General features: G+C 39.8%; 2 protein-coding genes across 6 annotated transcripts; both read right to left on the bottom strand.

The window, feature by feature from the left end:
- Positions 1 to 559: 559 nt before the first annotated feature.
- LOC148411798 (guanine nucleotide-binding protein G(q) subunit alpha-like) lies at positions 560 to 10,541 on the bottom strand. Its single transcript, XM_088434780.1, has 8 exons — positions 10,164 to 10,541; positions 9,872 to 10,033; positions 7,393 to 7,577; positions 5,003 to 5,157; positions 3,998 to 4,126; positions 3,810 to 3,939; positions 3,533 to 3,686; positions 560 to 2,854 (listed from the first exon to the last, which is right to left on the bottom strand). The coding sequence occupies exons 2-8, from the start codon at positions 10,005 to 10,007 to the stop codon at positions 2,664 to 2,666; spliced, it is 1,080 nt and encodes a 359-aa protein (XP_088290906.1). The 5' UTR covers positions 10,008 to 10,033; positions 10,164 to 10,541; the 3' UTR covers positions 560 to 2,663.
- A 587-nt stretch (positions 10,542 to 11,128) lies between these two features.
- Positions 11,129 to 26,334, bottom strand: hnrpkl (heterogeneous nuclear ribonucleoprotein K, like). Of its 5 annotated transcripts, XM_088434103.1 has the most exons (19): positions 26,182 to 26,334; positions 25,273 to 25,421; positions 25,101 to 25,176; positions 24,143 to 24,372; positions 22,673 to 22,745; positions 21,779 to 21,876; positions 21,626 to 21,682; positions 20,379 to 20,422; positions 17,047 to 17,119; positions 16,193 to 16,306; positions 15,951 to 16,079; positions 15,531 to 15,835; positions 14,956 to 14,997; positions 14,834 to 14,873; positions 13,407 to 13,422; positions 13,285 to 13,314; positions 13,143 to 13,210; positions 12,905 to 13,074; positions 11,129 to 11,888 (listed from the first exon to the last, which is right to left on the bottom strand). In XM_088434103.1, exons 5-19 carry the CDS (start codon positions 22,731 to 22,733, stop codon positions 11,858 to 11,860), a joined length of 1,278 nt encoding a protein of 425 aa, XP_088290229.1. In that variant the 5' UTR covers positions 22,734 to 22,745; positions 24,143 to 24,372; positions 25,101 to 25,176; positions 25,273 to 25,421; positions 26,182 to 26,334; the 3' UTR covers positions 11,129 to 11,857. The 5 variants fall into 5 exon arrangements, with proteins under 5 accessions (XP_088290229.1, XP_088290231.1, XP_088290230.1 ...); XM_088434105.1 differs by lacking the exon at positions 24,143 to 24,372; XM_088434104.1 differs by lacking the exons at positions 25,101 to 25,176; positions 25,273 to 25,421; positions 26,182 to 26,334 and having other exon boundaries at positions 24,143 to 24,389.
- Between the last annotated feature and the right edge of the window lie 355 nt (positions 26,335 to 26,689).

Below are 26,689 nucleotides of genomic sequence, written 5' to 3'. Positions count from 1 at the left end.
GTGATGACTGAAATTGTCATTTTTCAGAGAGGATAAAGAATATATGCATGTGACCATTACATATTACATGTTAAGATGTATTACTTATTTTTAGTTACTTATGTTTTATTTTTATATATATATATATATATATATATATATATATATATATATATATATATATATATACACACATATATATATACATATATATATATATAAAATAAGGCTTAGATGAGATTTTTTTTATGGCACAACAAAGCGGTTGTTTTACATACACAAAATGCAATTCTCTTTGTTTTGGTCACACTATTTGGTCTCAATTTGTTTTGAAGCCAGTTGAGAACTCCACCAAAAACTCATATCTCAAGGCAGCACTGTGGTGTCCCTACCTACATGCAGCAGGATTTGCCAGCACAACAATGCTGGAAGGCAAACATTTCCAAGCAGGAGATTGGAATTCAGTTGACGGCATGAAATCCATCCATGCACATCATGGCTTCCTGCGGGCGAAATCTCAGTACGCAACATCAACAACTTTCTGCCGCGCCGTTTGCAAACAAAAATCAAACCATTTAACAACATTTTGGGACTTTTATTCAAATAATCTCACACGCACTCAAACGAACGCTGCATAAAACATCAAATCGCAGTGAGTGAAATTCAAGCATAAATTAGACTGCAATTATTTCTAATAAGAAGACAAGAGGTCATGTAAACAGCGGTGCCACCAATCTGCTCTAATTAGGATTTTATTCATCGACTCCAACAATTTAAACAGCACTTCAAATGAGATCAAGACCGCACTCATTAAATGCCTGAGAGGTTATTTAACACACATTTAACACTTTAGCGGCGCTTAGCCTTTTTGCGACCGCCGTACCGTGTCATATTCATAGTGCACATTCAAATAAACCACGGGCCCGTTCCACAACCAATATGGCAGATTACAAATTGCAGTTTCGTACAAATCACCGAATTGTATAAAAAAAAAAAAAAGACAAGTAGAATAAAGAAATGCTAATGTAGCAGTATTCCCTTTGAAATGTGTACAAATGCATTAAGGTGGACTATCAGGCACAAACTGAAAAGAAGTCGAAATGTTACAGTGAAAATTCATTTATGAGGAAAAGCTCATACTGGCGATTAGTAACAACAATCTACAGGAACATTTGACAGAATTTCAGGAGAAGGCATTATTTTTCAAAAAAATGTTAAAAAAATAAAAACCTTGCAGAATAACAAAAGACAATTTTAAGAGAATGTTCTACGGGAATAAAAATAAAAGGTTTTCCTCCAGGGACGTTAAAAAAAGTGACTAATTTTAGTCCTCATTTTGTAATAAGTTATGTTATGAAGAACACATACAACTTTGTTTTTTAAATTATGAACTCAGTACGACAGTTGGCGCTTCACAACTTTCTCGTGATTGTACTTTTTTTGTTTTTATCTTTTCAGTCGGAAATTTCACAACAATAAAGTGGTCATTTCATCAGGATAAAAAAAAACATCCTTTTTTCTTTTTTTTTAAAGAAAAGAACCAGAATTTTACAAGGAAAAAAACTGTATGAGGGAAAAGGTCAGGATTTTCTGAAGGACACAGTGTCAATCTAAAAAAAACTTGAATATACTTCAGTGACATTTTTTTTTTTTTTAACACTCCATGATTAAAATTAGGACTTTTTTTCCTCGCAAAAAGACCCCCCAAAAATCAGATTTTATTACCATCACAAATTGACTATTTGTACCAAAACATTGAATTAGTATTTGTGTTATTCTTACAATTTCCAAACTGTTTTCTCAGTAGTTTTTTTCCCTCTAGCTTTCAAATACAAATGTGTGCTGTACATACGCTAATACACAAAAAAAGAAAACAAAAATGCCCACTCAAACCAAACCAAATGTTCCAAAACGGTGATGCAATGTTACCCAAATGCGTGAAGGCCTAAATGTGCAATTAGTGTTGATTACGACGACTAAGCTACCGCATTCCGTATAAAATCGAACAAACATCCAACTTAAAGTCCATGTATGCTTTCCGCCCACATTTTTAAGAAAAATCAGTGCATCGGTATGCAATTGTGTGATATAACAATATATACTGCAGCTACATTATAAAACGGCATAGCATCTATGCACTAAGGAGTAACGATTCTTTTTTCCTAATCAAAAGATGTGATCACATCATTCCGAACTGGATTGCTCAACTTAAGTATATATCAAGGTACGTACCGCATTGAATGGAATCTTAACCAAACTGAATCATGTCATTCCTATGTCCAAATACATCCATTGTGATGTAACATACGAATCAATTAAAGAAATCAAATGAACGCGAAACTCTCAGCTAGACTCTCCCTCTTTCGACTGCGTCAAGGCTATGGAGTAAATGCTTTCCATACTGGCTTCCCTTGCGAGGCATTCACAAGCTAGAACAGGGATTCCCACTTCAAAGGGTGACCGACTAGCATCCACGCAAAAAATGAGTCCCCGTAATCCACTGACGGCCGCCCGGCGAGAATCTCGTCCGCTCGAGCGGCGGTTTAGTCATCAAAGGTTTTGAATGCATCAGTAGTACCGTCACCGGGCGCTCCGTTGCCGCTATCTTGCGTCATAGTGGTCAAATATAGCCAGGCTTTTTCGACATCTCCCCCACCGCGGACCCACGGCGCCGTACCTTGGCTTCACAACAGGTTGTAGTCTTCCAGGTTGCCTTGCAGGATGTGGTCCTTGACGGCGTGGAAGACAAAGCGAATATTGTCCGTGTCGGTGGCGCAGGTGAAGTGGTAGTAGATGAGCTTCTTGCGGTTGGGGTGCAGATTGACAAACATGTTCAGGATGAACTCCTGGGCCGCCTTCACGTCCCGCTGTGGACCTGCGCACCAGAAGGCACCAATTAAAAAGACTAAAAAAAAAAAGCAGCAGAGAGGTGAAATTAGGGGTAATGCTCCACTTTTTGAGGTACTTTTAACAAACAAACACTGCACTCTCATTCACTGACACCCACGTCACTCACCAGGCCCGATGGCGCCTTTAAAGGAATACACACTCGGCCACAGGGGAACGTTAAAACGGCGACCCAAACCGGACAAATATTACCAACAAAAGCAAGGCCGATAGTTCATTAGTAAAAATGATATCGTTGGACGCTACATTGTGTGTCAACTTGAACACTGCACTTAGAGTAAAATAAATGAATTTAAATTTTCAATTAAAATATAGTTAAAAAAAAAAAAAAGAGGCCAAATGTTCTGCTCAGAAATGAACAATTTTGAATGAGGGCACAATGTTGATTGTGTATCTTTCGAAGTTCTTAGATAGTATCAGAGATGAAACAGAATATTAAGCTGTTTCGCGCGATTAAAACCCGAATCGATTTAATACACTGCCTCGTTTATACAATGTAGTAGAATTGTCCTAAATCAATCCCCTTACATAAAGCAGTTATAAAACAATGTTTGTTTTTCATTTCCATCCTAGTTGCAACGTTTTGAAAGTTAAAAAAATGAGTTGGTGCATTTCCAATAAAAGCCCGTCCCCTTCCTCTGCTCACCGTTATACTCCGGAAAGTAGTCTACCAAATGCGAGTGCATGATTTTCTCCTCCAGCAAATCAATCTTGTTGAGGAACAAGATGACCGAGGACTCCTCGAACCACTCGTACGTGATGATTGTCCGGAACAAGGCCATGCTCTCCTCCATGCGATTCTTCAAAAGGAGAATATTGTGAAATAAAAAAAAAAAAGGTGCATGAGAGAGCTGTAAACAAGCTAGCGAGAGTGACTAAAGAGCTCCCCCTGCAGGCCATTAGGGCGCACTGCCGGGCATCACCTCGTGGGCCGATTCCACCAGCACTTGGTCGTACTCGCTGAGCGCCACCAGGAACATGATAGACGTGACTTTCTCAAAACAGTGGATCCACTTCCTCCTCTCTGAGCGCTGCCCGCCCACGTCCACCATCCTGCCGCCAAGACACCGGTCCTTGTGGCTCGTTTCTTTGAGGAAGGTGGCGCACTCACCTGAACACCATGTTCTCCAGGTCGAAAGGGTACTCGATGATGCCCGTGGTGGGTACCCTGACACGCAGAACGTCCTGCTGCGACGGCAGGTACGCCGCGTCGGCGATGCGGTCCAAGTCATTCAGGTAGCTGGAGATAAGAATCCGGGAAGAAAAATTAATTTCATCCAGAGCACCACTACTTACCTTACTACTATATTAAAATATAATCCTGTCTTTCAAATCATGTCAATATTTATTTGGAGAAATTTTATGTATCTTAATACAGGAGGTATCGGTACAATATTGGTAACAATAAGAATCGTACTGGAATTAGATTTAAAAAAAAAAAGTGGTATTGAATAATTCTTACTAGACGCTGTATAAATATGTCAAATTTAGATTTAAAAAAGGAAAAAAGAAGAAATTTAGCATTATTTCCCTCCAAAATAGGAGCCTTTTACGTTTTTTCATCAGACTAAATATGCATATTTCATTTTGTGTGTAAACAGTGTATATATATATACACAAATATATACATATATATATATACATATACATATATATATATATACATATACATATATATATACATACATATATATATATACATATACATATATATATATACATATACATATATATATATACATATACATATATATATATACATATGTATATACATATACATATATATACATATACATATACATATACATATATATATATACATATGTATATACATATACATATACACATACATATATATATATATATATATATATATATATATATATATATATATACATATACATATATATATATATATATATATATATATATATATATATATATATATATATATATACACACACACACACACACACACACACACACACACACACACTGTACATTGTTGAAACCCCATATTTAACAAGAGTAAAGACAGAAGCCATGCCTGCAGCTGGCACAAGAACAAAAACGGAAAGTATTCGGTAGGTATCAAATCAGTTTACAGTACACTCACTATTTGGCTGAGTCAGAGAGCTGGTATTCTCTTTTGCGACAGTAACATTCTTGGATCCCGGGGTCGGCCCACAGGCTCCTGATGGCGTCCACGTAGATTTTTGTAAACGTGGTCACAGACTCCACATTCACCTCGCCAACAGTAGTGGCATTGGCCTGAATCAAAGCATGCAAGAACAAAAATTCATTTGTTTAGTACACACATACAAAACATGAAATTTTTTTTTATAAAAGTTCCCTAATAGTGAACAGCTGCCCCCAACCTTTTTTTGCAAGACCCTTCTTTGCAGATTGTGTACGCATATTAAGCCTGTCACAAAAAATAAAACAAATAAAAAATAACGAGTGCTCCTGTATTAAATATGAATGAAAAAGCAGTTGATACAAGGGTTACATCGTTTTGTATCCTATCAGTAAAACCATCATTTTATTTTGTACCACAGACCAAAAAGAAGAAGAAGAAAAAAAAGATTCATAAAGGAATTAAATGCAAATTGTCCATTTGGGCCCGCTGTGTAAATTCCATCCCCGAATGTATGAATAGCACACTGTTACACTTCGCAGTCGTTCCGAGTTGAATAGTTGTGTGCGGTTCTGCTGCGGCGTGCTCGCCTATTGTTTTTGTTGCTTTCACGTGGGAGCGGCCAATTAAATCACAAGCAAGACGGCACATGTCAAAAGTGCAGTTGACCTTCTTTTCATTCATGATGAAAATTTCTTCACAATTTCAATCGATACAACTTTCCCCATAAACAAGATGGAGCGAGGAGCAGGACTGCCACGGAAGACAGGCGGCCTGTGTGTGTGTGTGTGTGTGTGTGTCTTTGATGTTTGGCGTCTAATCGTTGCAGGAGTACATCGAGCGCTTCCGTCGAAATGCATTTAGCAGGCTGCCTAAGTGCCACCGCTGCAGAGTTCCGGGTAAAATCTTGTTGAGATAATCTCCTCAGGCTTGGCCGACGGATGTCTTCTCGGAATCTTTGGCCGCACTTAATGCTGTGCTTCTCCGCCAGGTGGACGCCATTTTACTCCGGCGCTGAAAGGGGATATTCTGAAGCCATCTTGTGCTTCTTTGCAGGCTTGAGTGAAGGCGAAACATTCCTCGTTTGGATTCTTACGCATTCATAGTGCGGCTTTTGTTTTGTAACCCAAGAAAAAAAGCTTTCTAAAAAATGACTTCTTTATGTAAAAAATGAGCAAATCACCATGTGCAAGTTAGGATATGCGCACCAGCAGTGTTTTCTTTTTTGATTTCATGTCAAGAACACACACGTGCTGACACACTCTGTTACTTCAACACAATAACACACAGTCTCTCTCACACACACACACAAGTGAACCATTCTCCCCTGGGGACTTTCCTGCGCTCTACCTGGAAATTGGGCTCTGTGTGCTTGTGTGGGCGAGCTAATTGGAGTGATTAATAAGCCGCCGTCGCCTCCATTAAACATTCAAGTTTGTCTCTCACGTGTGAAGAAATGTGGCTCCATGAGTGCTCCGTCGACAAATTGCTCAAACTAAAGTTGTAATTACATTTTATTAAGATGAGGATTTTATTTTTTTAAAAATTTCGAGAATAACATAATTGTTAGGTTAGGGTAAATGTAGCCGCTTCTTAGAAATTTGGAGGGTGGAAACAAGAAAAAAATACGGTCATAATATTACCAAAAAAAAATAAAAAAATCAAGAATGACAGTAGTTATTATTACAATTTGAAAAGAATTGAAGGTTATTACGAAAAATTCATTATTTCAGAAGTCATATATAAAAAAAAATCTAACTCATAAAAATTGAAAAGGTTTTGTTGCACAATTATTAAGTTGTACAAACCATAAAAATATGTACAATCGAGTTGAATGTAGAAGTGATATAAAGCGCAAGAACAATGACATTGTCAGTATGCTAGCCCAATGCAAACGCTAAACATCTGTTGCAATGATTTCACCAGTTACGCAACAGACTGAACATGAATGGTGCAGCAACACATCCAGATGGACAATATACCAGTACCGCGTCATACATTCTTCATCCTTTGCGAAGAACAACTAGTTTAAGTGTTGTGCTGACGATCTAAACAAGGTTAGATGTTTCCCTGAGAAGTACTGTCAGTCTTACGCTGGCCCCCTGCTGGCCAAAGCAGGCACAACATCAGGAGCAGCACAATGTCCAGATACAGTGCAACAAAACTGTTTAATAATAATAAAAAATACGGTTGTCAGTCCGAACGCTGCACAGAACCGACCTTGGCGAGGTGTCTGACAGCAAGACCGCAAAACTAAACATGGCCGCAAATTACCAGAAGTTAACGCAACGCAGCCCCCCTCCCCCTTCGTGGCAGTCACAGTATAAACTGACAATAAAATCCCCAGGGTGCGCGAATGTTTCTCGTACCTCGTTGTATTTGTACTTGTAGGGAATCTGCAGCGCCTTCATGGCCTGGAGCATGGCCTGCATGGCGGTGAAGATGTTCTGGTACACCAGCCTGGTGAAGGCCCGCTTGTCCTCGTCAGAGTAGCCTCGACCGTGGATGATCCTCATTTGTTTGATGAAGGTGCTCTTGCCGCTCTCGCCCGTCCCTGGAAATTGAAACATATGTCAAAAAAAAAAAAAAAAAGACTGGTCTTCCAATTTTACAAAGATTGGTCCCATGCAGCTACGTTGATAGCCAAATTTGGACCTTCTTACTTTGAGAAGCATACCACGACGGTTGGTGCCTGATCAGTTATGTTTGCCACTTAATTGACGTATCGGATTAAAAAGGTTTTAGCTCTTTTTTTAAAAACAGGACATTATTACAAAATGACAGTGAAATAAAAATAACAATGTGTTACAAAGAAAGAAATCCCCACAATAAAATCATTTTTTCCTGATATTTTATTTTGCTTCAACAGAAAGATAAGTGTGCTTACATAGAAGACTTCAGAAGTAGAATTTTAAACTATACCTATTAATGAATGATTAATGAATAACAACAAAAAAAAGTTGTAGATTAATTTGATAATCAATTAGTTTAGGGATGTCCTGATCACACTTTTTTGCACCAGAGTCCAAATTTGATACCTTGACAATATATTTAAATCAACAATAAAAAAAAAGCATCCAAATTAACTTTCTATGTTTCTCCTTTTACAATTAAAAATGTACAATACTTTTTATATGGCTAAGGAAGCAGCGGTTTAAACCAAGTAGCCTACATTTTAACGTTGCCATTCACTTCTACTGTTTCTGCCTTTTCAGGCTAGGTTGCCATGTTACAAATAGTACTGCACACATAAATATGTATAATGTAATGTAATATGTCTTTTGTGTACTTTCTAGCTCTTAAAAAAATAAAAAGAATAAATTACAATATAAATAAAAGAATAAATTACAATAAAAGAGAATGACATTTTCCGAATCGCAAACTTTTCCACCCACGATTCTGATCATCTGAAAATGACGTAATCGGACGTGATTCCCAAACATATGATCAAGATTTGGACATCCCAATATTAGGTGTCTTTTAATTATTGTAGCTCAATACAATACCTTATCAAAGAGTCCCAAAAAGTGGTACGGGCAGCTTTGGGGAGCTTTTGTTATCACTTTTTAAATCTGATCGACTTAAATGGCCTACAATATGATATTTTATTCTTTCCACAGTCTACTATGCACACATAAATTATATATGACACACAGGCGATTACATTTCTCATTAAATATGAGGTTTATGGTTCTGATATTTCTAACCAGGAAGTAAAACTCTAGTAGAGACCGCGCCTCTTACCGTGTAGATGCTGTGCCCCCCTTCATGACGTAGTTTAATGGCGGCGGGCCACGCAACATGCATCAATAGAAAGTTTGAAGTGCTCATCCTCTCGAGGCTCACGGCTGATGGAGACTATTCCAACAGCGGAAACACAGGGCCAAAATCTGACATACAAATCTGACATCTGAATACACCGCCGTGACTAACCTGCGATCATATTAGTCCCGTGGAAACCCAGTATTCATAACAATAGTTCCCCCCACGGGTGAATTATTTACTACTGACGCTAATTGTCCAGGTATGTCCACATTTTGGCCACTTCAACATTTCTACAGTGAAAAGTTGTAACTAATCATTGAAATGTTGCAGTTTACACGGCAGACTCTGCAAAATCCCTCCTCAGCTCCGGAACTAAAACGAAACTAAAAGACGTGGATAAGGTTAGCATGTATTTTCTCTTGCACAGGCATTGCGGGGAGGTGTAGGGGAGTTGCAAATTTCTCCTGATGGCACTTCAAGTTGTTTTCATCTGCACGGGCAGGGCTGCTGCGAGATTGCAGAATAAGCAAGAAATGCTTCAAAATGCATCAATGAAGGACAGTGATACTTTGGGAGTGTTTAGTGAGAAATCAACATTGGAACATGGGGTTAAAGCTCCAAAAAGTTGACTTTTCATGTTACAGCCCCTTTAGTATTGGAAAGGTTTTGAAAAAATAGCATAGGAACAGTTTTAGACTTGTACACCTGTTAGTACCCTCAACAAGTTTTGATCTTGGTGAACTGCATACTATTTTTAGTCATTACTTCATATTGTGCTTAACTAGATCAATAACGATCTTGTCTTCTATTTGGAAAGTATTGATTTAATTTTAAAATCTAGTATTTAAACATGCCAATGTCCTGAAATGTAATTCCCGGGGGGAACAAATACTTGTTTGTCACTTTACTCATAGCGGCTGCTCGTTTTCGTCAGTCACGCATGACATTTATAAACTATTGTGTAATCAAACGCGTTGCAGCGGAGCACAAAGACTTAAATGTATGCTAGAAACTACTAATAAAACAATGTGTAAATATTGATATGTTGCGTTGTCAAGTGCGGGATTTACTTCAAGGATTTACCGAGCAAAAGGAGTTTGTATTCGCGTCTCGAGTCCCTCTTGTCACGGCGTAGTTGCCTCTCGATCTCGTCGTTGATCCTCCGAGCCTCTTTGGCCTCCGGGCTGAGGCAGCAAGCCCCCGCCGCCATCAGGGTCATCCTGCACGGCTTCGGGCGTCGCCTCCCTGGGCACGGACACAAACACGATGCCGTTGAAGCGAGAAGCGGGAGGAGGGGGGAGGGAGGGGGACACAACAACCACCGTCCACTCGGCTCACAGCACAAGATACGTAACTCACAAAAGTTGACTTTTACCTTTTCAGAACACGTTTAACTCAAATTAAAGTCGAGCGAAGAAGTTTTTGGAACTGTCTGCGGGCGTGGTGGATGTGCCGAATATGGCGGAGTTTCACTTCATGGCCACTTGAAATCCATTTTTTTTAAAACTCGAAAAGACGACGAAAAGTAGCCGAATTTCGCCGAGGAGGAAAAAAAAAACAAATTACAGCCTGCTTTCGGGTGTTGAATGTGGAGTGTGTCTCCTTCCCACCGATGTGACCCCCCCCGGAGTGCGCTGGTTTACAGTCCCTAGCGGAGGGCGCATGTGACGGGGAAAAGAGGGGACTGCTCCTCGCTCTCTCTCCGGTGATGGGAAAGCATGCGAGTTCTCGTCTATCACATTAGTCGACTCGTTTCCTGTAACAAACTAGACCGCGGGTTGCGATAGATGTGACACACGTGACACAAAAGTATCGCGATAGTTTAACAAGCATAACAAAATGTGTACGTAAACAGATTATAATCTGTACGGGGTTAAAATCGATACTAATTTTCGGACGCACTAAATATATTTTATTTAATGGGGAAGTTAATAAAAATCTTGGACATAAAACATATGCGTCCTGACTAGTCAATACGCGTATTTTGATTAATCAACTCACCTGTTGTCTGAGTTTGGTCATGTGACGTTTGAAAGGCCAATCGCGATTGGTCACTATCTGAGCCATGGGCTCCTGTGATGTCATTTTTAGTCGACACCGAGTGGCAAAATGGTCAACTACTGAATTGGATAAAAACAGGTGGATTTTGCTGCTTTAATCATATTCCGGAAACAATATTAATTTGACAAAGTAGCCCCCCCCCCCAAAAAAAAATAAAATAAAAAGTTGAGTACCAGTATATAAAGCAATCAGTAAATTCCATCATAAATCAGGATTATGTCATTTGAGCTCTTCAAAAAGTGTATTTTTTTTCTCTCAAATAACTTCATAAATTAAAAATGACGATTGAAAAAAACTTTTATTTGGCAATGATCAATCAGTTGGATACACTGAAAGCATGTCATTTCTTGACAACAAATGACTATCAACCACAAAAATGTTCAAATGCAATTCAATTAACACTTTAAAAAATGAAATCTCAAGCAAGAGGGAAAAAAACCATGTAATTATATACACAATTTATACAGCATCTTTCCGCTCTATTGAAAAAAATGCAAAAGTCCCTCAATATCAAACATTCATCAAATTTCAAAGCAAATGCGTGCCATCTTTTTACCTTCATATATCGTTAAGATACTTTAGAATGCGAGCTCAAGAAATGGAAAACTGCAAACCTCTAAAAATTTTTTCACAGTAAACCGTTTAGTATGAAGTTGCCACGAAGTTGACGACAAATAGCGAGATTAGCCCGGAAATTGCTGCACATTTCCTCCGACAGAAAATGTCATGTAAAACTTCATTTAAAAACTGATACCAAAAAAAAAGCTGCATGCCGCAAATGCAAATAATACTAAGGTTAAAAAAAATGACTTAATGATGTCATGTCCTTGAAATTAATCAACACAGGCACAGAAACATGATTTGGCCAGGTTCTTATGCCCCCCCCCCCTTTTTTTTTTAATTTTTCCAGAAGCTTCTACAGAGTCGGTAGAAATGATCCATCCATGGCAGAAGAATGTGGGCACCGGCGCAAACAGTACACATGGCTTCGCTTGCCTTGCTTCTGTCCTAGAAGAATCGACCGGAATACTGCTTTACGCTGGGGGGGAAAATACAAATACAAACAGAAATGTCAGTGAAATTAAAATTAGATAGCATAAATATCAGCAACTATAGGGGGTTTTAACGAGTCTCTGTTGCCCAGGAGACTTGTTAAAAGCCCCAATATGGTCCAACTTCCTGAATTTATTGTGTTGGCTACAGTACATGAGTCAAGGCTTGAAATAAGTTTATTTTGTGAATCATTGAGTAAATTTGAGGAGAAATTTCCAATGTTTTCCGCAGGTTCATCCAAGAGACATGACAAAATGATTTTTATTTAAAAAAATGACGTTAACAATTAATATTATCATTATTAACAATTGTTCATTTTTAATGCAGTAATGACCTTTTATACTGCATGAGTTTGAAATGTCCGACTGTATTTGAATGCGACATCATGTCTCATCCTAAATCAGCAGCTACCAGGTCGAGCTAATGGCAAGGAAGCAAGTGCTCAGAAGAAAAACTTTGAAATAAAAGACCAAAAAAGCTTTTGCATTGATGTTCATGTGTTATTTTATGTGTTTTATTTTGAAGTTGGCCTCGGTCGGGGGTGCTCAATCGGTCGCCCATATGAGATTGCACTCAAAAAATAAAAACAATAATGAAGAATAAAAAAAGAGTGTCAATTAAAATGAAAAACGTCAGTTGTTGCTTGATTGTTGTTGTTTTTTTAGTGCCCTCATGTGAACACAGTGAAATCTGTGAACCAAAGATGATCAAGTTAGTTGAGTGTAGTAGTGACCGCTTCAGGGAAGAACTTCAAAATAAAAGCATGCCAATGCCGTTTGCGTCGAATGTTACTTGTACCGTAAGTATAGTTTACTTTGAAGGATTAGCCGACTTCTTCTCGTTTAGCTTTTGATCATGACACTGTGGCTTGTCAGGTAGCAAACATCACATTTCAAAGAGTTTCAGTTTGCAGGGTGCATGCGTTTACACTAACCACAAAATCAAAACTTTACACAGTGATGTGAAAGTTTTGTTGAATTGATTTGACAAGTGAGGCGCCACCTGTTTTGCAGCAGGTACTGCGCGTTCTGGATCTGGTCCTGGGTTCCCACGATGGTGATGATGCGGTCCTCCGAGCCCTCCAGCGGCTCGTCGATCTTGATGGACGCCCCGGACTCATGGCGGATCTGCTTGATCCTCTGGCCCCCCTTGCCGATGATGGAGCCGGCCAGCTGTCAAACGACCGTAAATCTTCACCGCGGGTGCCTCTTGGACACGTTCCACTTTTTTGGACACTTACGTCTTTGGGGATGGTGACCTGCGTTGTGATGACGGGTCCTCCGATGTCACTGTACGAGCCTCGGCCACCTGGCGAGCCCGTGGCAAAGCGTCTTTTATTGTGAGTTTGCGCGTCACGGAAATGTTCGTTTGTCCACACTCACCGGAATGAAAGTGATCCCAGGAATTATTGTCTTGAAGATATGCAAATAGAAAACCAAAAACGCCGCACAATTATTCAACATTCGATTCTATATGGTAGATTAAGGAAAATGGCGGGACTCACCATAACTGCCTCCGCTCTACATTTGAGCAACAGGAGAAAAAGAATCTGGTTTAGTGTCAGAGTAAAGACGGCATTCTCACAGTCTTAACTTATAATAAGGCTTATCATCTTAGTATTAATTTGATATCATTTCTGACAGGCTGGAATTCGCAACTACACAGTGATGCTCTTGGAACGTTCCAGGCAGATGTGTGCGCACGCATTTTTTTTATGTTTCGCCTGAAATGTCACACCTGCGGTCCCTCTGGCACAACTTGAACTTTGGAACCAAGTCTTGGCCGCGTAACCACGTCGCTGTTATTGTATAACTTATAATATACACACTTTATGTGGGTTAAGTCCAAACTTCTGCAACCTTGGAAGCGTTCCTTGGGTGACGCCCACTCGGCTGAATAGGGACAAGTGTTTACGCAATACCGTGCATCACGACTGCCAATCTACGCAATCCCATCTTATTGGTTGTTCATAGTAGCAATCAAAAGTTTGGAAACACCTCATTCACATACCCTCACATAGACGCTATCAACTCTTGCAAATGCTCAGCTGTGAAATAAAAGTCGTTCCAGTCCATACAGCATCATCCACATCATAAAGCTGATATGCAAAGCTGCCATAGATTAAATAAGGTAAGATTTCTTAATAACGCACAGCTGTGAAGTGGAAGTCAGTCCAGGTCATGAAGCATCATCCACATCATAGAGCTGACTGATATGCAAAGTTGGCATACCATTAAATAAGATATGATTTCTTGATTATGCACAGCGGTGAACTGGAAGTCATTCCAAGGTCATGAAGAATCATCCACATCACACACATCCACATTTGAATCATTCTATAGTATGTGTATCTCAATAGTATACTTGTATTGTTTTGATGTGAATCAATGTCTAATATTGCAGTATTTCACATACTACTACTGCACGTAATACCGTTGACCATCCCATTGTTTGTTATTACTAAATAACAAAAATTTAAATAATCAATTTTTATGCATAGTTTGTCAAGAAAAGGTTATTTCTAAATGCATTCCTGTTTTGGATCATAGTGCAGAATCATTTGTAAACGTCCTTTGCCTGACGTCATGTTCTTGTACGTACGGCGCATCTGATGGTCGCAGCCATTGGCCTCTGTTCCACGCCATTAATCCACGCAATCCAATTATGAACGACAGCGTCACGGATTAATTATTATAAATTTGGAGGGAAGCTGCAAGAGAACGGCTGCTTGCTCGCTCGGCGGATCTCCGGACGACGTACTCTGCTTGCAACCAAGGAAACGAGCGTTGCCGGGCAACCGTGGGCCTCGGGAAGAAAAGCGGGGGGGGGGGGCATCAGCGTTCGTGGCTGCTCTGCTTGTACTACGCTCGACCGAGGAATTCCGATCGCCTCTTGTTGTCGGGAGAGAAACACGCTGCCGGCGGAACTCACCATGGTGTCGTAGCGGTCTCCTCCGCGGCTTCTTCTGTCACTGTACATAAAAAATAAAAAGGATTAGCGTTTGTATTGTTCAAGGTGAGGAAAAGATATGAAAGGACATTTTTGTGTGTCACCTTGGTCTGTCATCATGATAACTGCTGTGGGAGAATCGATCACTGTAAACAAGAAGCAAAAAAATGCATGTCAAATGAATAAGCAAGTTTTGAAAAATGAAATCCAAAGGCTATGAATCAAATCAACTCCACACAATTGAACCTAATTGTGGTGTTTTGGGCATTTACGCACAATCAGAAACTTGGTGGAGCTCGGATGGTGTGTTGCTTCGGGTATTAATGAATAAATGAACTCAAGCTGCGTCACGAGTTAAAAAAAAAACTGCTTTGAGTGCATTCGATGTTGCAATGGTGAGGCATTCACTGACCGCTCACAATGTGGGAAATCTAAAACACTTAACCTGCAAAAAAGGTATAACTCCGATATGAACACAAGAAAATACGAAGAATTTACAAATATGAGATTTATTCTGTGTTGTGTGTCTTATACACGATAACAGAAAATACCAGAATTTGACCATGAAATTAAGGTAGTATACACTGGAGCGTCCTGTATTTCGGGAATTATGGTAGTTGTCAAATTAATTATACACAAAAAAAATGTCTATGTAGACAACAAAGCCCATTCTTCTCACCTTCCTCTTGGCGGCGGCGGCGGCAGCGGCAGGTTGCGCGCACGGCTGCCCACGCGCCCCCGGCTTAGCGGCGGCGGAGGACCTCGGCGGGGGCTCAAGTCGTCGTAATCCCGGCGGGAGGGCGGCGGCGGGCGGCTGCTGCGTGCCGGGGGCAGACGGTCATAACCGCCTCGCACGCGGATGGGGAAACTGCTGCCGCCGGACCGCCGGCCGCGCTCCTCGAACATGACGGTAAATCCGCCGTAGTCGTACGTTTCATCGTAGAAGTTGGGGTCGTAAGGCTGGGTGCGACCTTTGATGGGCGCCTGCGACATTCATACAGGCATGTAATTGAATTTCCTTTAGTGAGCAACATCTAAGTCCTAATATTTTTGTCCATTAGAAGCTTTTTTTGCTGAGATGACCTCGGTCACAACTCACCTCAGCCACAAGCTCTAGTATGACTTTGATGCATTCGACGACTCGTTCCGGTTTCCCGCCCACGGAGACAACTCTGTCCGTAGAATGTGGACAACAGTCTTGGAACAGCTTGATTGTCGTCTGTGTGTTCTGCGGCGAGAGAGAAATCATCGATAAAAGTGTTAAAAAGCCAAGCGGGATGTCATTGGATCATTCTGGAGCAAAAATTGAAGCGCTGTCTCTTTAAGACTTTCTCGCGCTACCTCTCGCAGCTCCTTGATCTTGCTTCCTTTCACGCCAATGATGCCACCCGCCAAGCTTTGATGGATCAACAGGCGGAGCTCGCAGTCAAAGTCGATGCCGCTGTAATGCTGGTACTTGGAACACAAACACAACAATTGAGGGAACCGAGTTAAGTGCCTTGCGGAATACCACAGTGCATCCCTCTATGATTTAATCAATTCCACGGACAATATATTATGGACAAAATATTTACGACAAAATATAAAACATATACATTATAACACATCATAGTTAAAATAAAAATAATGTTAAAAAGTACTGTTGTGATTTATTTTACATCCAGTACCACTTAATATAAGTATAAATCTAAAGACGGTATTACAAATAATACAATCAAAATAATTAGGAATAACCACATCCAAATCACATGATTGGATCAGAAATGGCGTATTTTTTTTAAGTTTCTTTATTTTAAGGTCAGGTAAAGTACACCGATATTACCCAAAGAAAAATATAATTTATTTGCGAGTAAATGCAGCCAGCGGAGGAATGTTTTGTTTTTGGCTACTTGATTTAAACTGCTCCTTTACTCGCCATGTAAAGGTGTCGTACATTTTTTAATACAAGAAAAAGTAAATTAAAAACATAACAATTTGGATGTTTTTCCCTGTCCCTGGACATTGGGACTCTGTATGGGCAGATCCTCAAAATGAGGTACTCTGATTCAGATGCAAAGAATTGTAATCGGAACAGCACTAAAATAATAACAAAAATACGTATGTAGAATAAATATACTCAAACTTCATTTTTCATTAGGACATCAAAAACATACAGGAAAAAAAAATTCACACGGTCAACGTTTGGGGTGTTTTACCTCCTCTAAAGTGGGTATGATCTTAAGCAAGATGTCTCCGATGGTGTCGATGTTGGCGTTGACGCTCAGGATCCTGCCGAGAGAGCCAAAACGAAAGCAAAAATATTACACGAGGGAGAACCGAAAATAAAACGCAGTAATCACAGAGAACAGAAAACAAGTCGTCGAAGAAACACGTATAGAAAGTCTTGGACGAGGACTCGTCATACCCGCAAAAGAAGAAACGAAGACGAACATGCGCTTCGATAAGATTATCTCGGGAAGGACGGACGGCTTTTGAATGGCTACAATTAACGAGGTCACATAAGTGTCGGGGGTGGGGGGGTGGCTCTTTAGATAAAATTATATAACACAAAGTGGAGCGAGACCTCACTACGCGATGCCAGCACCGGAAGGGGGGAGGGGAGGGGAGGGGGTGCGGATTTGCCGACTGGTGATTCTCAACTGGTGGGCATCAAATATTGTGACTAATAACTTACTTGGGTTAGTGAACCAACACTAATAAACAAAAAAATCTAAATCCGTTTGGTGAGTTTGGTCGTGGCGGGCAGAGTTGGGATTGGTTGCTATCTGAGCTCGGAAAAAAAGTTTTAAAATGAAAAAAAATGAGCAAATTTTGCTGCTTAACTCATATTCCACGGGAGCTCGAAAATGATCCTAATCATTTGAACCAGGTGTGTTTATGAGAGCAGCATCAAAAACGTGCAGGATCGCGGACCTTAAAGGACTGGAGATTGAGAACTATCCTCTGATGGGAAAACATCACTGAAGTTAACTCATTCAATGCCAGGGACGTATTTTCATGTTTTAAGAGTCAGGTAATCCCAGATACTTAAGTATTAAATCAATATTTAAGATACATTAAAGACAATTTCCAGATACTTAAGTATTAAATTGACGCTTAAGTATTGGGGACTGAATGTCTGGACTCTTCAAGTGACACTGTAAGATTTAGACCGTTTTAGACCCAAAAACTTTCCAATAAATGTGTTTTTAACGATCAACTGTTTTAAATATAATCGTAGGTCTAGTTATCCTTAAATTACATTACATGGGGGGTCGCTGTATGTCTGTTATAGCTACACACAGGAGGGAGTGTTTCTAGCAGCATTTACCGTAATGCCCCTAAATTATACATACTCCCTGGGAGAAGGTGTAATTTTTCGCATGCGCTCGTGGGAACTTTAGGGGCATTGCGGTAAATGCAGCAATAAATCTTACACAGTGTCACTTTAAAATAAATAAATAAACAAATAAATAAATAAATAAAAAACGAGAAAATACGTCCCTGGCATTGAATGACTGTCACAATTGTTGCGTTCTTGCCAGTGTTCGCAAAAGGTCACAAACATGTTAACCAGACATTGCAGGGAAACTTTAAACATGGACCAAATTTTGTAAGATGAAAAACCGTTACGTTTGCGACCTTGCATGAATCCCCGCAGTGGGATAGGAGCTTGAAATGTTTCAAGCTGCTTAAAATGTTGATATAACCAGCAATAGGAAAATGAAGCTTCAAATTTGCTTCATGAAACAGTTGTTATTTCTTTGCTAGGTTTAAAAAATGGTCAGTATGCTTTCAGCCCTATCTTGAACAGACACACACAACAACTGGTTCATAAAGCATCTTGAAGCTTCATTTTCCAGTCACTGGGTATAACGCAATCAGTTTCAAATTCCTCACGCCTATTCAAAACGGAAGGAGCTGAAAATGAGACCAGTTGAGAAGTCCTGTCATATACAATGCAGGCAAGCACAGAGCAGGAAGGTCAGTGCCCAGATCTAGCGTGGAATGGGTGGGTGGGGGTGGGGTGGGGTGGGGAGGAGGGGGGTACACCTGTTATCAACACTGTGTAACTAGGGAAGTTCAATTCCACTTTTTTTTCAGACCCATAACAGTACTCAACTCATGAATTGTCACCAATACGAAGGTAGTCAGTAATCGGTAATCAGAAGTACTTTTGATACGCAAAATCTCCCTTAAAAAACAAAACTCAAAATAATGACCAATCAATTTTAAAGAAATCTAATACAAAATGGAATGTATCAAAGATTCATTAAATTAACTGTCATTTTCTATTCTTCTGATGCGTCATTTCTAGCGATTGTAAAACTGCTCGAACAGCTGCCATCGCAGGCATGGATGCTTTCAAATATCAGCCAGGATCTCCCCAATACCGTTTCTTGGTAACAGTGCTTACTAGTAATGGACAAACAAGGCTTCATGACGCACTTGTGATATTTTTGACTCCTCTAGGTGGCACTCTTGGTTCAAAGAAGCAGTTGATCACATCTCCACTTCAATAGTTGAATTTTTAAACCAAGAACACTAGCTAGCGCAGAGGTCCCCAACCGCTGGTCTTGTGTAGTATTTTGCCCAATATTTGGATCTTTTAATCAAAATCACATCAAAAGGAAAACATTAATTCTTTCAAGGCCAGAATTTAAAGCTATTGCACTCATTTTTCAAGGCTGACAGAATAGCTGACTATGTTTACAGTAATGATTTCCATTCCTTCGAGAATTGCATGTAGGTAATATCTATGTTATATGTGTGGAAACACTGCCATCAAATGGTCACAGTTATCACTACAGTGCTCAATTAGCTTATATTAGGTAAGCATTAGTCAAGGGTATCAGCTACCCTCCATAAAAAAAAAGGTATGACGAAAATTTTATTATTTATTTTTGTTATTACTAATTTAAAAGACACAAATTCTTGTCCGTGACACTGAAAGAGATGAAAGACACCAGGGAGCTGAAATTTCACCCAAATGGTGTCAACATGGCAACTTCAACATGACACAATCAATTAGTAATCACACTTAGATACCGCAAGAATGACGTGGAAGAAAATGACCCAAAAATGGTCCAAACGTAAGCGCCTTAGTTATAATGCTATAATTAGAAGGAAATACTCTACTGATAATTTGGGTTAGTGCAATGGTGATGACATTGTTTCACGTGTTAATAGCAGGTGGGGTGGTTGCAAAGCGACAACAGACGAATGAGAGAATAGGGGAGTTAATGATGTTTAGCAATGCGGGGGAGTAAAGGGGAGGGAAAGTTCGATGGGCGGGGCTTGCGTAAAAAGATGCCCGCCTGCCTCGCGAACCTCTGGGACAGCCGACGTGTCATCAACTATCATGGTTAGTGTCGACAACAATGTTGAGGAATGGACAGAAACATCAAGAGGACATGGGGGGGAGGGGGGGAGGGGGAGGGGCACTGTTTACATTTGTTTCAAATATCATACGTAGCAGTGAAAAACAGAAGGCAGCTTATTCATGACGTTGTCATCAGGCAGTGAGGCAATAATTGGTGGGACATACCGCTCTGGGCCACTGCTGTCTGGGACTGATACACTGGCATTGTACTGCATGGAGGTGGAGGTGGTTGGACAGCATTGGGCGGGGGCGGGGGGATCGATCACATGTTAGGGGCACGGGTTATGGGCAAGGTCGACCAGGGGGTGGCAGGTGGGCGGGCGGGCGTTCAAGGGTTGGGTTGGGCCAACGCAGGAGGGGCATGTCGGTCCAGTACATGGGCAACGGGCAGAAGGTGGCCAAAACATTCTCCCAAGAAATAATAAAAATAATTTAAGACAAAACAAAAAAAAAAGGACAAGGGGGGGAAAGAGGGGGAGGGGAGAAGGAATACATCTTTAATCAAATGCACGCTGAAATTGTCTTTTTTTTTTTGGCAAAATGTGAGAGAAACAGAAAGCGTGGCCTGGTCAAAACAGATTGTCTGAGACGACCACAACGTATCCCATCTCATGCGTCATATTAAGAAGGTAAATGGCGAATCAATAAAACATGAGGGCGACCTGATTTGGGATGTTAAAATCTCTAGTATTACACGTAGGGATCAACTGCGTGGATTTCAGCTATCGACTCAACTAGTTTGGAATCTTAAAAAAAAAAAAAAAAGGAGTGATCAAATGGCACAAAAAGATTTTAGACCGCAAAAAAAAAAAAAAAAATATACAAATATATATTATACAAATATTATATATATATATATATATATATATATACACAAAAAAATTGTAAGATATACAAAAAAAAATATATATATATATTAATATAGAATACAAAAATAACTTTTAAAGAGCAAATTACAATTTTGAGGAAAAAAAAAGTTTAAATTCATTACAGGGCGCTATTTGGAATCAGCAAAATCGTCGTCAATTAATCGATTTCTTTGTTGTTTCTCCGTGTGTTGCTGCACCATTTGTGTTAAAAATAAAGCTTATGGTAAAAGGGCTTGATACCTTTGATGGTACATTTTCATTAGGAATGGCAACAAACTTGTTTTTTTTTAAGAATTGTTCATCTGCCAAATGGCAGATCATCATATTTGAAAATCATATTAAAAAAAAAAAAAAAAATATATATATATATATATATATATATATATATATATATATATATATATATATATATATAATTCGCCCATCTCTACATTTAAACAAACTTATTCAATAAAACAAAAACACTGTGTAAATGCACCGATCAGGACTCGCTGTTTTGATACTTCATAAATCAATCCTTGAACATTCCACGCATGTACTCACGTCAGTGCGCAGAGCTTTTATGTTCTTGCCGCCTTTTCCGATAACAGCGCCGGCGTTCTGTGAAGGAGCAAACAAAGAATGGGCGGGGGGTGGGGGGATCATTCTCAGAAAACTGCAAGAAAAACAAACAAAAGTGACAGGTGGCCTCCTCACTTTGCTCTGGAGCAGCACGCGGAGCTCAATCATCTCGTCGGTGTTGCGCGATCGCTTGAAGGCGTGTTCCTCGTCCATGTCCTCTGCCGGACGCTTACCTGTCGAGGAAGACATTTACATTTGAAAATAAATCATGAATACGTCTATTGTACCACTAAGATTCAGCCAAAGTAAATGAGTCCTATTTTTGACATCTTCAAATTTACTTAGGCGCTTATTCTTTCATTCAAAGGAAAACAACAAATCCTAACTTCAAAGAAACTCCTAAACTGAGTCGATCCTAAATAAAAGTAGTGATGTAGCGCCTTTCAGTAGCGGGGTACGAGCATGTTAGGCTAACATACAGAATGTGAGGAGCACCGGGTTTCCACTATGCATCAATTGGCAGCCATGCAGAGACTGGAAACCACTCAGATGCACCATGTTCCCTTCCTGGATTAAAAAAAAAATGTGCCTGGGAGCCACAGAACAGCAGTATTCCTCAACCATCTGCTATGTAGCACCAGCCAGGAATGGTTTATTTTTCTTTTACCTCAAGTGAGCCACTGCAGCTACATGCTTTAAAACGGCGTGTATACTAAAAATATCGTGTCTAAAAATGAACCCTTCTGATGTATTTGCATGTAATACATTAAAATATTGTTTAAATATTACACACAAACAAAATCCCGGATCTCACGAAACCAACTTCAGAGAAATTCACTGATCTGCAAATTATTTACGCATTGATAACATTATATTAATTGCCTGCCCAGTAAAAATAGCGCATTGAAATCTACAGCAGACAATATGTCAATACAATAGCACATATTCACTGCTTAACTTAACAGCCATTGAATCCATCTGAAATCAAAAATACTGCATGTATGCTGTGCATAAAAAGACCGATTTTACCATTGGTATCGGTGGTGCCAAATGTGAGATCATCGTCCTGCTGATCAAGTTGCACCTCCATTGTATTTCACACCTGCATCGCAGTACAAAAAGACAATGTTAGCCAAATATAAAGCGCAAGTCAATTTCCCTAAATTATGTACCGGAAGAATATTTATTCTGTTTATGCCAACAAGGTACAAATTTTGGCAGAACACTAAATCTTACTCAAGACAGTATAGTGGTATTGTATAAAGTGAATTAAAAGATGGAAAACAAATGAAGCAAATGATGTAGTTTATTAAACAAGACATACATACAAAAACAAAGAACTTTAGCGAGGCTCTGCTGTTGGCCACAACTCACACCCACGGTCTCGCAATAAACCGGAATCCATTTTATGACGTAACTCCTAAGCCACGCCTATTCAAAAAAACCGACAATACAACGCAAACATCATAATTCTTACAAGGAATTAGACTTTAATAATGTTATTTTATGTCTTGCCTTTGATATACTGTACTTGATTTTAAACAAAACCGAGTATTTTTTCTTTATTAAACGCAAACAAAATGTGGTGCCCCGCCCCTCCCGAAACCAACGCTCACTTGTAGAGTCAAAACAAGCGCAACCCTTAACAATACATCCGAGTTCTACAAAAAAGACGGACGCGGGTCTCAAAAAACGCCGTTAACGAACGGATCAAAAGCATTAGATACGCCCCGAGTCGCCGTGGAAATACGCTTATCTTGCATAGCGGCTAAATTAACGTGACTTTGTGATGCTAACCGCTAAGCTAAGTGCTCGCGAGGCGTGTCCGTCTCGACTAGACGGCGTAACACGTTGCGGCGTAGCAACAAAACGTGCACATTCGCGAAATTCATACACCTTTGGAAGTATCTACAAGCACAATTAAAACCCTCAAAAATATATTTTAAAAAAACGTTAATACTTGCGAACAACCGCTGTCTGCCACGCTATTCTGTTGCCTTTGAAAGAATGCACGATTTTTTTCCAGCATGGAGGCGAAGCGAAAGAGTGGTTTGAATGTGAATTCACACAAGTCAGCGCAGTTGGGCGGGGAGCATAAAGCCCGAGTTTACCACCGCCCTTCCCGGACCAAGCGGTGATTAGAACAAACTGTTTTTGTGTCACCTATAATAACTCCCGTGTTTAGAATAAAAGCGACAAGTATTTTTATTTTTTTCAACACGAGAAGTGTGCAAGTTTAATTTGAACTTTAGTGTTGAGAGAAAGGGTATTTTTGCGTGTAAAATTACACACTGTGACCACTTCATTGTGTATTATTATTTTTTTATAGCAATCTCAGATTAACTGTGTGGCGATAAACTAGTAAATAGAAAATGGATGGGTGAAAATACAAAATGGCAACACTTGCAAGGATCTCTTAAGGAGGTCACTGTTAAGCCACGCCCCTTAAAGGCACACGTTCACAGTTCGACCCCGATTCAAATGAATTTCCTACTCTACCTCATTGCACATCCGTCTCCATTTTGGATCCAATCAAGCAGTCTCCTCGCACCTTCACATACCAGCCTTTTGTCTCTCTTCCTTTACTCTACTCTGAGGTTACCATGGCGACAGTTTTCATTCGGTTCCTGATGTTTCTCAGGAAGGAGTGAAATGATGATAGCGTGCGGAGGAAAAAGCGGAGTGTACATATTTTCACTCGCAACCACAGCAACACTTGATATTGTTCGCTGTTTAAAAAAAAAAAAGAAAAAAATCACCATGGTGACGCTGATCCTGCCTTGTGAGTATCTGTGTCACACATCATGCATCCCCTATCTGCTATGCTCCCTTTTCATCATCCCAGCCAACAATATTTATTTTATTTTTTTGCTACACATTTTGGGGATGATTACTTTTGTTATGAGTACATTTCTTTAGACTAGTTCATTTTCATTTATACTTAATTATTTATACTAGTTAATAATCCAATTTGATTACATTTCTACAACAAATACCAAAAAGAATAACAGTGTATATCATCAAACGATTTTTACTTTTTTCTTATTACATACCCTTAATCGATGTCATTCGTATATATATTCATTTATATGCGTCTATATAAAAGTAATAATTATAACAATTTGCTAATCTATCCATCCATTTGGAGCATATTCATCCTGATGTTTAAAGTATCGCCTTTTTTCAAAGTGTTAACATTCGCCATCATAAAATGTTCATTAAGTCCACAGGCAACTTTTTTTTTTTTAAACTGAAATACTAGTGGAAAAGCAATAACTAAAAGAGTAAAAGTAGTTTCAAACCAGAAAGCGTAAAGAAAGGCGTTTGCGGTGTGACATTGCCACCTTGTGGAGTATTGTAGTAACTGATTTAATAATAATAATATGTAAATCAGCATCTGCTAGACACACAGAACAATTTTAACATGTGAAAAATGTTTGATGCAAAGTACTGCTACCTTTTGTCAGCCAGACCCCTGTCACCGCCATTTCCTGTTCTGTAGTCATCACAGTCTTGCCGCTATTGGTGCACTTCTGTTTGAAAAGTATTGTAATATGTACACGTATAATCCTTTTGCGTTTAGAGGCTTACTGAGATGATGTCGTGGCCTGGTAAATGTGAATAATTACCATTATAATCAAATTTGTAGTAGTAGAATTTTTCATGGGGGCATCTGGTCTCATGCGTCAACCGTGGACGTCACAACACGTGTGCTTATTGGCCAAGTGTATCGTGTGTAGTTGAACAACCCCATTCGAATGATGGGAAATGTGCATTTCTGGAAGAAAGGTAGAAAAAAAAAGGTGTAAGTGAAAGAAGAATGCAAAGGAGGAGGGAAAGAAGTAAAAAAATAGGTTTGAGCAGAAGGGAGGTTAGGGACGATAAGATACATAACTAAAAAGCGAGGAAGTAAAAAAAAAACAAAAAAAACCAAATAAGAAGCTAAGAAAAACTAAGTAACTACAAAAATTAAGTCAAAGAAAATAAGGAATAGGTAAAACGGTTTCTATGAAAAGAAAATCAGATCTGATGTGGTCGAAAGGAAGTCAGGGAAGAAGGCAGAAGAGCAGGTTTAAGGAATAGAAGGAAATGAGAAAGCAAGGAAGGAAGGGAGAAGCAATGAAGAGAGGAAAGAAATGAAGAAGGGGTGAAGGAAGCAGGAAGAGAAAAACGGATGAGTTGAATGAAAAGAATTATCGGTAGGAAGGAAGGAAGGCAGGCAAGCGAGAGAGAGTGGAAGGAACGAAGGGAAGGAAAGAAGTAGGCAGGAAGGAAGGGAGGAAGGATGGAAGAAAGGCAAGGGAGGGAGAGGGGAAGCCATGAAGGAAGGTAAATACGAAATGAGGAAGGAAGGAAAGAGATCAGGAAGGAGAAAAGGAGGGTGAAGGAGTGAACGAAGAAATGTAGGCGAGAAAGGAAGGAAGCAAGGAAAGAAAGAAGGAAAAAAAGGCAAAAAAAAGGCATGGAAGGAATATAAAATTCAGTTTGACGTAGATGTTTGAGGGAAAGCGAGTGAAGAAGAAATGTCTCCAACTTACCTCGAAAAGAGTATTTGAAGGAAGGCAGGAAGGAAACGATCATTTACATTTTGTCCGTCATGGAATCGAAAGGAAGGAATAAAACGCTATTAAAAAAAAAAAAACTAAATAAAATCTATCAATTTTGAGGGTGTTCACTTACTTTTAGGCTCACCCTGTAAGGGGAGGCGGTAATCGATGCAGGTAGTCGTTGTCCTCCCTGCATCACCTCGTGTGCTGGGAGGGGGGCAGCAAAGGAAGGAGGGGGGGAGGGAGGGAGGGAGGGAGGAAGGAAGGAAGGAGGGAGGGGGGTCAGTCCATCCAGCCTTCCTGCCTACCTATCGATCTCCAAACATCTGGAACACGTCATATTTGTTTTTACAAGGCAAAAAAAAAAAAGTGAAGAAGGGGGTGAGGGAGGCATGCGGGCTCCGGAGAAGTGAGACGGCACCATCATCAGCTTCATCATCATCATCATCATCTGCTGCTGCTGCTGCTGGAGCACTTGACACCTCCACCAACGGCGGTG

Source organism: Hippichthys cyanospilos, chromosome 15 (assembly GCF_059441005.1).
Source record: "Hippichthys cyanospilos isolate Australia breed blue-spotted pipefish chromosome 15, RoL_Hcya_1.0, whole genome shotgun sequence".
Taxonomy (NCBI): domain Eukaryota; kingdom Metazoa; phylum Chordata; class Actinopteri; order Syngnathiformes; family Syngnathidae; genus Hippichthys; species Hippichthys cyanospilos.
This window is presented reverse-complemented; position numbering and strand designations above follow the sequence as displayed.